This window comes from Aegilops tauschii, chromosome 4 (genome assembly GCF_002575655.3).
Source record: "Aegilops tauschii subsp. strangulata cultivar AL8/78 chromosome 4, Aet v6.0, whole genome shotgun sequence".
Classification (NCBI taxonomy): Eukaryota; Viridiplantae; Streptophyta; class Magnoliopsida; order Poales; family Poaceae; genus Aegilops; species Aegilops tauschii.
In genome coordinates this window covers 59,229,889-59,242,590 of record NC_053038.3, presented here as the reverse complement: position 1 = coordinate 59,242,590, position 12,702 = coordinate 59,229,889, and the positions used below count along the sequence as shown (strand labels likewise).

General features: G+C 42.6%; 1 protein-coding gene across 1 annotated transcript; it reads right to left on the bottom strand.

Moving 5' to 3' along the window:
* Positions 1-6,241: 6,241 nt before the first annotated feature.
* Positions 6,242-12,363, bottom strand: LOC109743558 (ATP-dependent (S)-NAD(P)H-hydrate dehydratase). Its single transcript, XM_020302660.4, has 11 exons — positions 12,030-12,363; positions 9,473-9,549; positions 9,296-9,405; positions 9,101-9,215; positions 8,471-8,533; positions 8,228-8,391; positions 8,102-8,163; positions 7,807-7,873; positions 6,792-6,857; positions 6,586-6,711; positions 6,242-6,510 (listed from the first exon to the last, which is right to left on the bottom strand). The coding sequence occupies exons 1-11, from the start codon at positions 12,304-12,306 to the stop codon at positions 6,480-6,482; spliced, it is 1,158 nt and encodes a 385-aa protein (XP_020158249.1). The 5' UTR covers positions 12,307-12,363; the 3' UTR covers positions 6,242-6,479.
* Between the last annotated feature and the right edge of the window lie 339 nt (positions 12,364-12,702).

Here is a 12,702-nt window from a genome sequence, read left to right as displayed (position 1 = left end):
ATAACTTGCACCTCCCGGAACACCACTGCAAGTGAAAAGTCCGTGGAGATGTAATCTAACCATTTATGACATGGTAAGGTCAAAGATGACATAAATAAATTTGCCATTATCCTTTTTAAAGTGATGCTTTAGAGACTGCGGCTTTTACACTGAAAAGAGCTACATCGGGTCTGTTGAAATGAAGCCATGGTATGGTACGCCCAACCATGTTATATCTTTTCTTAACATTTGGAATATGGGGCTTGTGTAAAAGGTTACAAACCTATTCCAAATCAGACAAGTGCTACTTTGTAGGTTATACCAAAATGTTGGGTATTCCTCCCTCACTATACCGAGGCAAATAGTTTTGCCGCGAAACGGTGTGCTTTTAAAGAGAATGGTTCTTTCAAAAAGGTGAGTGGGAGAATAGTGCAACTCGACGAGATAAACAGTATCTTAGTCATCAGATCAAAGGAAAGAGACCTTGGAAGTAATTCCAGAGTTTCCTACTGCGACTGATACGGAAGTCTCTACAATAAAATGTATGAACTTCGGTCGAACTTGCAGCTGAACCACCTAGGCAAGGCTCGTGCAAACCTCTCAGGTGCGCAAACGAGATATTGTTGTTAGACAACATTATACCTATGATACACAAGGAAGCGTTGATGGGCCCTGACTCCAGAATTGGCTAAATGCCAATACAACCCGAGTTAGTTTCCATATAAGTGATTCAAGATTAAAACCTTGATACACCTTTCGGAAGACTTAGAGTCTAACGAATATTTATGGAACTTAAAACTGATACGGATAAAAATGTTTTATCCATAAAGCTCGACTTGTTGAAATAACAAGTTCAAGAGTTGACTACGATGAGGTTGTTTTCATCGTAGCGATGCTTAAAGTCGGTTCGGGTTGAACTAGCAATTAATACGTATTTCAATCATGAGATATGAAACATGGATGACAATAGGATTTCCATCTGATGGAAATGAAACCAAGGACTTGCATGTGTTACAGTCCAAGGCATTTTGTCTATCCAGAGGATGCTAGTAAGGGTGCAAACTTCAGAGTTCCAGCGATGGACAGAAGAGAGCAAAATGGAGTTGGAATCTTCGTGCTTTGATGAAATGGTCAAAGGGGTTTGACTTCATCAATGGGTAACGAAGATGCTTGTAATTCAAGAAAGTAAGTGGGAGCGTAATAATATTTCTAAAAACCTTATGTGCTTGGCACATTGGTAATTGGAAATAAATTTCTTGACACGAATTAGGACTTCATTTGAAAATAGTTTTTCGATGAAGTGCTTAGGCTAAATAGCCTCAATATTAGGCATGATGATCTATGGAGATAGATTTACCTAATGGGGCTAAGCAATGAATACATATTGACAAGATGCTAAAACCGTTTAGCATTTAAAACGCCAAGGAGTGATTCTTGCCAAAGTCACATGGAAAGAGTTTTTGCAAGACTCGGTGTCCCAAAACATTGATGAGTAAAATACATGATGGAGATTCCACACACTCTTGTGTTTGGATTAATCATGTATTCTATGGTATGTAAAACAACCAGATATGTCCGATACTCCCAAGGTGTTGCGAGTATGGATACCAAAGTGATCAAATTATTGATCATGGGACAACAGTGAAAGATGTCATTGAGTACTAGAGTAAGTACTGATGATATGTTTTCTCGCAAGCGGAGATCATGAAGAGTTCGTTGTAAAATGTTACATCGATACAGTCTTCATCTTTTCTCCATGCGATTTTCTATTTAAGTTAAGGGTTTTGTGTAATACACAATATGGTGGCACATTAGTTGGAAATTGTTCCAAACAAGTTACTGTGGCGAATTCTATAACAGAGGCAAAGTATGTTGCCGCTTTAGAAGCGACAAAGACAAAGATGTTGAATCATATAGTTCATTCATGAACTTAGTATGGTTCCAAGAAGGCTTTGATCAATGGACATTATTGCAGATAGTTGCTCCATAACTCAGTCTGAGGAATCAGGTTTCGACCAATGATTCACATATATACAAAGTCAAGTCCACACAAAATATGAATTTTGTGAAAGCATGAAAATGTGAGGATATGCAGAGATACACATGGAGCTGAAGTTGTCAGATCCGATGGACATCAGGCTATACCACATGCGAAGCATTTTTTACACCAGTATGCCATAGGTGTAAAGTGCATTAGCATTAACTAGATTATTGAGTCTAGTGCAAGTGGGAGTCTGTAGGAGATATGCCCTAGAGGCAATAATAAATGATATTATTTATCTCCGAGTTCATATTATGTTTATGTTCCATGCTATAACTGCTGTGGTTCCCGAGCCCGTATATCCATAAAGGCTCTGGGGAGAACCCATATGCACGTGTGGAATAATAAACGATAAATTGTATTCCTAGTCGTGCCTCTAAGACTAGCTCAAGTGTTGCATGATGATTATGTTTTCCCAATCATGGGCATGTCTATGCCAAGCAACTTTGAGGGCACAATGTCAGGAAGGACATTTGTGTTGAATCGACCCGAATTGATGTTATGCTATGAGATACATTCGTCACAAGTTAATGGTTTATAACACAGAGATAGTTAATGTTTGCATAATTCCTTAGACCATGAGAGTATCGAGTTTCTTCATGCTTGCTTCATGAACTTTGGGGTTTGTTAAACGTCATCCGTAACTGGATGGCTATTACGGCGGCTTACGGGTTCATGGGAAAGTGTTAAGTAACTTGATAGCTCGAGATTGGGATTTGCTCCTCCGACGATGGAGAGATATACTCGGGCCCTCTCGGTGTTACGGTATCCATCATCGTCTGGCCAGACACTTTGTGATTTGATCACGGGGATGCCGGAACACGATAACGAGAAAAGAGAACAATACCGGTAACGAGGTAACTAGCATAGTGGACAAGTTGTTGATCCACGAGAATGCCAACATGTCTCACCTCGGGTATTTGTAACATATCGCGAAGCAACAGGAATAGCTCACTGCAACTGGAGGTTCACTCGAATATTCATTCGTGTAGGTATAGGGGTCAATATGGGTGTCCACGGCTCCGATGTTGATCATTGATCGAAAGGGGTTCCGAGTCATGTCTATACTTCACCGAACCTATAGGGTCACACGCTTAAGGGTCATCTATCTGCTGAATACTAGACAAGGAGTCTGAGAGAAAATCATCGAAAAAGTTTCGGACAGCGGAAAAGTTCCGCAGAGAGAGGTCGCCGGATGAGTTTCGGTGATACTAAAAAAGTTGTTTCGGGGTATGCCATTAAGTCAAAATGTTTTCGGCACATGCCTGATAATTCTTGGAGGGTGCCAGAATCATTCTGGAAACTTTTTGGAATGTTCAGAAATAAAAACCGAAAATGTTTCGGAGCTGCCGGTATCGCTTTGGCTGTTTTCCGCAGATGAAATTCACTAATCTGAAATTGTTTCAGAACGAATCCAAAATCATTTTAGTGGGTACTGGAATTATTCTAAGACCCACAGAAATATTTTCGGATTTAGTGGACGCGAAAAATTGTCTTCATGAATAGTGAAAACGCATTCTTGTTTGCATTTCGCAGATGAAAATCACTAAACCGAAATTGTTTCGGAACACGTTGAAAATTATTTTAGTGGGTACTGGAAATGTTCTGAGCCCACATAAATATTTTCAGTTCGAACGGACGCTGAAAAATGTCGTCATGAATAGTGAAAGTGCTTTTTGCTTGGCTTCTTGTAGAAGCCACCTTGAGGGCCTTTTTGGTATTTCCCCCCTTGGCTTCTTGGAGAAGCCACCCTTAGGCTTGGCCTATAAATAGGGGTGGAGGGGGCTGCCTAAAGGATCATCCCTTCTCACATAAAAGTGACATGCAAGATCTGGCTTCTCTCTCCCTCCCAGCGAAATAGTTTCGTAGAGCCGAAAGGCTGTCTGGGTTCCGGTGGGAACTAGTTCTGGACGGCGAAGCCCTGCCGGATAGATGACACCGTATGTGTGCAACTCTGTAGAGAGATCGTAGTTTCGGTCTTAGTTCGTGAGTGCCTCCCGAAGGGCTGTCCGTGTGACCGTCCGAGTTTCGAAGGTCCTGCCGAAGGGCTGTCCGAGTGACCGTTCGAGTTTCGAAGGTCCTCCCGAAGGGCTGTCCACGACACCGTCCAGGGGACTGTTCGACCGCCTCCCGGAGGGCTGTCTGAGGAGCAGATGAGGGTATACATCCTTGCGGTTGGGAGGTTGTAAATCCTAGCTGCGGGGATCTGCACCGCCGATCGTCATCGACTCTACTTTCCGCTGCGCTACGAGTCGGTAACGAAAAAGATCAAACCTTGTATGCAGTCTCCATAGTGGTCCTGGGCTGGTGCGTAGGTCAGAATATTTTTGTTTTCTGCTACATTACCCTTCAGTTGCTTTTGCGGGGGTCTCAACAGCCTCCTAGGTTCGACCCCCTCCTCTATTTCCTCCCCTCATACTCCGAGCTGCTCTCAGTTCTTTGAAAACCAATGCTTTTGGGTCATGAACATCGTCCCCATGCTCGGTGTATAAGTGACCAATCATACCACAAATAGCACACCAATCCGGAAGGCGTTCATACTTAACCTTGAACATCTGTCTTTTCTGCTTTTTCACAATGGAGACATGGTTTTTGAGAGGCTTTCTCACATCCAGGGTAACCCTAGCCCTATAGAAATTACCAGCAAAGTCACCAGGGTCATCTTCATCCTCTCACAACGCCCCCACCTTTGCGGCCAAAGGTTTTACCAAAGGTCCATACCCATCGGGCAGATCATGTATTTGGATCCAGATTTTGAAGCAGTTCAAATCAATCAGTGATGGTTTTGTGAATCCATCATAGACCGCAAGCACCACCGGCTGTCCTCTAAAGGCCCACGGACCACCCTCCATCACCTTGTTCCAATCTCCCAAACAAGAAAATTGCATACTATATAGATTGTCACCCAAAGATATGAATTTCACCGTTTGCGCTAAATCCCACGCACTCCTCATGTTCTTGTAGAACCAGAAGTCACCATACTCCTTAGATGTGTGCACCTTGCTTATCACAAGCCAGCGGGGATTGGCAGCAGCATCCGGCATCTCATCCTCGAAAACTAGGTCATCAAATTCCTCCTCAGCGATCCCAAGTTCAGCCATCATCTCCTCAAGTTCCTTCTCCTCCTGCGTGCGTGACGAAGATGGCGCCGCCATCTAAACCCTAGGGCTAACCCGAGGGACGAGACGGCACCGGAGCGATTCCTCCCCAAACCCTAGCCAAGGCCGGGCAGCAACGCGGAGGTTGCCCCGTGATCAGCCCGAGCGTCGGGGCGAGGGAGAGAGATCGGCGGTGATGGTATTCTCAACGGCGGCTGGCGGCTGGCGCCGAGAGGAGAGAACCCTAACAAGAGGGGACTGTTTCTTTTGTGGGAACTTTCTCTTTAGGCTTACAATTCTCCATGTTGCATGCCAATTGCCAAATCATCAAAAAGTGTATGGCAATTACTCTGCTACAGCTTGGTGAATTTCTAACAATATTTATGCTAGTATAACAATTTTTCATTTACAACATGACAAATCTATTTTATAACGTGTCAAGTATATCTGTTGTAACATGGCAATTCTCAAGCGTTCTCTAAAGTGATTTTTGTAAGGGAAAGCTCAGTAAAGTGGGTTTTCTTTTTCTTTTCTTTTCTTGAACACAGTATAGACGCAAGCACTCATATACATGCGCATACACTCACCCCTATGAACGCACACACGCACACCTTACCCTTATGAGCACCTTCGAAATACTGAGCCGGCATATCATCTTGAAATTTACGAAGTCACCGTAGGCACCTCGTCGTCGACGGAAACGTCGCCTCCCGCTGAATGCGCATCGCCGGAAATCCTGAAATAATCCAGAAATAAATACGAGCACCAGGACTTTAACCCTAATGGGCTGGGAATACCACAGTCCCTCTAACCACGGGTTGGTTCGCCTAAAATGGGTTTTCAAGTGAACACTCTCAGATTATGGCGTTCGCGTAAGGGAACGCTCTCAGGTTATAGTGTTCGCTTGGATGGCCTCCGGTAGGGAACGATAGTTCGGGTGAGCTGGCATAAGGGCATTATTAGGGCCCTTCTATATTTTAGGTGTGTTTTTAGCAGTAGTTTACTTTTTCAACATCTCCTATCTTCATCATAACGCTGTCATTGCAAAATTGTTCTCCAACCGTGTGTTCCTGTGTCATGTCTGTTCCTATGTCGGTTCATGCAAAAAAAAAACCAACAAAGAGAACCGAAAAGTGGCACGTCTGCCGCGACCGCTTCTACTAAACTTCAATTCACTGAGGATTTCTAGACAGCGGTGGGTGATACATAACAGATCATAGCATCCAAGCATTGTAGCATCCTCTTCTTACTAGAGAAATATGTACATAAACACGGTGACGATACATCCTGATAACAGGATCACTATTATTGTAGAATGCCGAGGCGCAGTTCCAGTATTATGGTAAGAAACCCACAAGAAACTACCGCCCAGCAGGGCAGATATCTTCCAAGCTGCAACAAAGGAAAGAAATTTTCAAATAAAAGGACTGCCATACAAGATGAAAGTCTAGTGCTGACACAACAAACCTTTGGCCCAAGAACTCAATGATGTCAGTAGTGACGGTTGATCTCTTGTTCTTCTCAAATGCAAGCGCTGCAGCTTTTCTGAGCAATAGAGAGCCAGCTATGCACCCAAGAACCATAGGATTCACACTGCATTGCGCGAAAGCAAAATCAGGTCTTTTTTAAATGAGAGAGTTAGATTATTAGTGATAAACAGGAATAAGTATTACCTGGTCTCTTTAGGTTGCTCATTTGACAAGAGAAAGTGCCGTGCCCATGATGAAAATACTGCCACGCTGTCACCAGTAAACAAGATTAGATAACAAATCAACCAACCTTGGTTTCAAATGGAGTGTGTTTGAGATATAGGAAACATAAAATGTCATGGTTACTTGTATTATTATTTTTCATTGATTGAACGCCTAAAAAAACCATACATAACATGCCAAAAAGACCAATACTTCAGTGATGTCCGAAACATAATGTTGACCTATCACTATCATAATATTGTTTAGATAATACTCCCTCCGTCCCAAACAACTTTGTACTAACTTTAGTACAAAGTTGTACTAAGCTTAAGACACTTATTTTGGGACGGAGGGAGTACTAACTAAGCACCTTACAAGTTTAGAACTAAGCTAGGCAATTATCAGAAGAAAGTTCAATCAATTATGATTAAAGTATAACTGTTAGAAGAAAAATCAAAGCAACACACAAAGGTGAATCTCAGGTAATTAACCACAACAATATAACCCTGCAACGCAATTATGGATCCAATACATATGTTCCAAGCATTAGATGTAGATGTGCTGAGCAAACCTCAACACATATCACATGAGCTCAATAGAAGTATGCTTGTGTGGAATGGGTTTGGTCTATTTGCTGTGTTAAATATAGCCTAGGCACACATCATTCGAAGTTTAGAAGCGTCAAGCGTGTTTGTGATTTGACATCGACTATGATTACAACCATTAAGCCTCTAAAGTTTAGAGAGAAAGAAAGCAGGTTAGAGTAGAAATAACCACTCTCATAATGTTGGTTCATTTGGTTACCTAAAAATATATGCTAAAAAAATGTATCCTTGCCATTAGAACACTGATATTGCTGAAAGAGAAGACAAACATTAACATAAACTGTATTAATGGTGTGCACAAATGTAAAGCTGTACAAATTACAATGAGAGATAGACAGTCAGCATGACACAGGGTACAGTGTGGAATACTCAGCACCGAGAAGCCAACAGACCTTCCAGAGAGAATGTCGCCTTGACCACCACATCGCCTTGGAGAACCAAAGGTACTCACTTGTGTGACTTAAATAAAGAAATATCCAGTAGTTCAAACAAAAAGTAGTTAGTGGCGGTCACAAAAAGAATTGCAGCATTGTACACAAAAACATGAGGCCACGAAGAGTAAGCACATGTATTTCAAGCATGAGCGTAACAGTTGTAACCAAGCAGCTTTGTAGTACTCCACAAGAAACCCACAAGAAACTACCGCCCAACAGGGCAGATATCTTCCAAGCTGCTCAGGGAGTTTACCTTTTTTACCATCACTAATTAGATCTGCTTTTCCTTTCCTCATGATAGTTACACCACCAATTCTGAAAGAAAACAAGGTTACAGATGAACATTAAAAGAAAAATGCAGTAAATATTCTGCTCATACTTTTGGCAAAGTGCAGTCAGTTGCTCAGAAGCATTTTCCTCATTTACTTCACAGTTAAGAACCTTCTGGACAAGACGCTTGTACTCGTATACATTTGGCGTTAAGATGGCAAGAGAGTTATCTTCAACAAGACCAATGTTATTGGTTATAAGGAAAAGGCCATCCTGCAGACATACAAAACAAATTCAAGTTTGACCCCTAATTTGGAGTACAAAAGGTAATTAAATAAGTTAAGAGTCATACCCCATCAACAACAGTTGGGATATTAGCCTGTCGTGCATGCCTCATGATATTACCGACACAATCCTACAAATAGGCAAAGTAAAATAGAGGTAAGACAGAAGATAACCTAAATACTAGTACTATCTTATTCTTACTGTACTTAAACGTAGATGGCAGAATCTAAACAAAAAATCATTGATGTGATTGTGAGACAGTGATACAAAATGGAAACTTTAATACTACCTCTGATCGGAAAAAAGTGTCTCAGCTTTGAACTAAGGTTAGTAATATATAAACATTATTGTATAACTGTATATAAACTCCACCCTACAAATCTAGATACTTTATGATTGCAAACTCCTTTAAAATATTGAAAAGATCATCAAATTAGATTTGACAAATGTTTTGACTTAAACTAGCATAAATACACATATAAATGCCACCTGATTCAAGGTTCAAGCTGGCCTCCAAATAATAAACGTGGAAGGAACAGAAAATTCTGAATACGAAGATGTTTAAGGAGTCAATAATAAGTGCAGTGCAGCAACAGTCACAACTAGCAAGTAGGAACCAAGGGAAAGCAAGAAAAATAACTAAACAGAGCAGAAATATTAATTATATTCATAAGATGTTGAAGTAATGCAAGTAAACCATAAGAAATGAGTCCCTTCCAAGGCCGGGGCCAACAACAATGCAATCAAAGCGCTCCATCCACTTTATAACTTCAGCGAGAATGCTAGAAGAAACAGATTCTCTTTCATCATCCCTACAAAAATAGATTTGAGGTTATCTGAAACATCATATTGATGTTACAGTGAATGTGCTACAAAATTCGCCTGAAATTACCTTACGCTGTAGGACTCCTCTAATATTGGATGCACAATCAACTCCGGGCTATAGCTCTTGATTACTGTTGCAGCATCTTTTGTGCAGAAAACATGTGAGAGGTCTGCGCCCTAAACAACATGTGAAATATCAGCATCGGCGTGCAATTCATGTGGGTAAATTTTAGAAGATACTGACAACTCTCAACGCAGAGATAGCGGCAAAATAAGGAGCACCAGTGTACTCGCGACATCCACCAATTATTGCTATCTTCCCTGGAAAGCAATAATGACATGTTACCGATAAGTTTGAAAGAATATTTTGTTGCAATTTGAGAACACCCAAGAACAAAATGGAATGCACAAGCCAGAACTTTAAATAAGATTTAACACTCATTAGAAATTTCCCATCCTGGAAATTATGACTGTTCCACTTTTCTTACAGCTCAGACGCTTGAAAAATATGAAGATAAGGTCAATTGTGTATACATGATCTCTTCAAAAGGTTGTATATGTATAGTTCAAGGCCAAAATTTTCTGTAATAAATATATGTCTGGCCATCAGAGATGCTCACAAGAGTTGTATGTTTTTCTTTTTTTGCGGGAAACTTACGATCTATTCATCTTTAATCATGGTAGCACAACAAACACCAGAAATAATAAAAATTACATCAAGATCCGTAGACCACCTAGCGACGACTACAAGCACAGAAGCGAGCCGAAGGCTTGCCGCCATCATCGCCCCTCCCTAGCCGGAGCCGGGCAAAACTTGTTGTAGTAGATAGTCGGGAAGTCATCATGCCAAGGCCCCAAGGACCAGCACACCAGAACAGCAACCACCACCGATGAAGAGACGCGTAGATTGGAAGGATCCAACCTGAAGACACATGAATGTAGATGAACGAAGACCGGATCCGAGTAGATCCACCAAAGATAACCACCCGAACGAAGACACATCTCCACACGCCCTCCGACGATGCTAGACGCATCACCGGAACAGGGGCTAGGCGGGGAGAACCTTATCCATGTTCAGGGTTGTATGTCTTCCAATGAAGAACGTAAGAACTTACCATCCACAAAAAGTTACTTTTTTTGTATCCCTGAATGTAGGATTGAAGAGGACTAGAGAAGTACACTACATCTGTCGATAGTGGGTCATGTGTATTTAGCATGGTCCATTTTATTATCTCAAAATATAATTAGTTGGATTCATATTTTTCACCTTTAAAAAAATGTTTTAAAGAACACATGTGTATTCTCTAATCTTCTGCTTTGTACATGCATTGATATCAAAATCCTTCCTGTCAAGTAGGCTCTTATATGATGGTGCTTGTGAGCTGTTAGCCATGGATCATAGTCAGGCATGCAGCTCACCTAGGCTCTAAAAAAGTCCCACAGCTCCAACACCTGCAAGTCCTAACAACAACGCAGAGCACAGCTCCCAAAATAGGCTTCCAAACTGGAGGCGGGCCCCAACTCATCATGCCTGAAACACTAATTCTCTCTCATGATGCATGATGTTTCTTCGGGATGATGCTGCATGGTCTTCCCAGTTCCAACAAGCCAAAAGTTCATGCTCAAATTTGTACTAATTTCATGACATTTAACATCTACACCACAATCTACACTCATAGATGGACATTTAGCCCATGCGATCGGGTACCATGAGTACCCAACCCGACTGGTAGGGCATGGGTCTCTTGTCTCACAAATGGGCGAAACTATGGGGCATCCGATTATGTCGTGGGTTGGGTATAGGCGTGGCTTTCCGCCCATGAGCAACCCAATGGGTGCTGATTAAACACTAAATATTTAAAATTTCTTGTTGGACATAAAGGGCCAATAACCCTTTGGTGAAGATACATACAAGAGTTAGGAAGCCATAAATCCCCAATTCACCACAGTCCACCCCGCAAGGCCACCTCTATCATAGCCACTCCACTTGTCTGCGATCTCTCCCGGCACAACATCTTGCTCTGGTGGCCGGCGTCTCATCTTCAAGCCAGCGAGCACTTTGTATGTCCAACCGAGCGACTACCGTGTGGTCTCCGTTCATGCATCCTCCCCATCCTGACAACCATGGGTATTGTTGTGGCAGGCGGTGGGCACACTGTTTTTCTTTGAATACTCAGCTCATCGGTTGCTAGTTAAGCCCAACAATGAACATACCAGTTGCATCTCAAGCTCAGTTAAATCTTCTATCTCTAAAAAAAATGCTTGGTACAAAAGCCAGATAAATCCATTTATCTGATCCACATAGCTTCTTTTGTGGTGAGGTACTTAGTGCTCTAGGCTTAAAAGGAAAATTCCACATTGTAAAAACATTTGAAAGTAAGAATCTGATGGCTAGAGGATGAAGACGGAGGGGAACCCTGTGATTGCAATCCAACGCTGGCTGAAAATCAACTGCCATTTCACAAATTCTCATGTTAAGGAAACAAGCCTAGGTGGTGAACGCTGCCCTACAGGCGCCCACGATATTTTCTCCAATAGCTTGCCTGGCCTAGGTGGTAAACTTTCCATCCACCTAAATGCCGGCTCGGCCCCTGTTGAAACTGCTCACATGTGAAGGAAACAATCTGCTTCAACCCCAAGACTCTCGCTACTTCTGCGATCTACAATCCAAGATCAGTCGGCACTGGGGCATTCCAACGAACACAAAGTACGCGTGAGCATCGCCAGCCAGTCCAGCACCTAACACGCACGCACGCGGATAGCGCGGGCCAGCAAGGAGCTAAGACGGGCGGCTTACTGACCTGCCTGACCCTTGTGCCTTGCGCGGTCGAGCGGCGGCGTGATTCGCCGGACCACCGCCTCCGCGTCCGCCTCGTACACCGGCCCGGCCGCCGCATACATCAAGTGGGGCCGAAGAGAGCTCGAGGAGGCGCGACCGCCGTCTGCGCAGGTGGGCGCGAGAGAGCGGAGCAGGAAGAGCTGCCTGCGGAAGGCCGGGGAGGCGGCCCACATGCGCCCGCGGTGGTGTAGGTGGTGCTGCTGCCACGCGTGGGGGCACGCGCCCATTGACAGGCTCATCGTCGCCTCACCCTGTTCGGCATTATATATTTTTCAGGTAGTAGCAATCAACTTGATGAGTCATGGTTTTTTTTTCCAAACCATGTTTTTGGAAAGTCCTAGAAGAATGTGGCGCAATCAATCGATAGTGTGCTTCGTTGTTTCTATCTTTTTGTCAATTATTATTTGAAAAAATATACTCTCAGTAAACTAATGTAATATCTTTCAGATCACTAAACTTACAGAGGGAGTATATATTTATGAAATGTTCACCACAAGTTTTTAAAATCGAGCGTTGTTGAGCTGACAAAAACATAATATTTGTAGACACACAAAAGCCATATTCTTTGTGTAGAAATCATATAGAACTAAATAGGCCATCTTGCAAACTATTTCTTTTAATATGCAAACATGTCG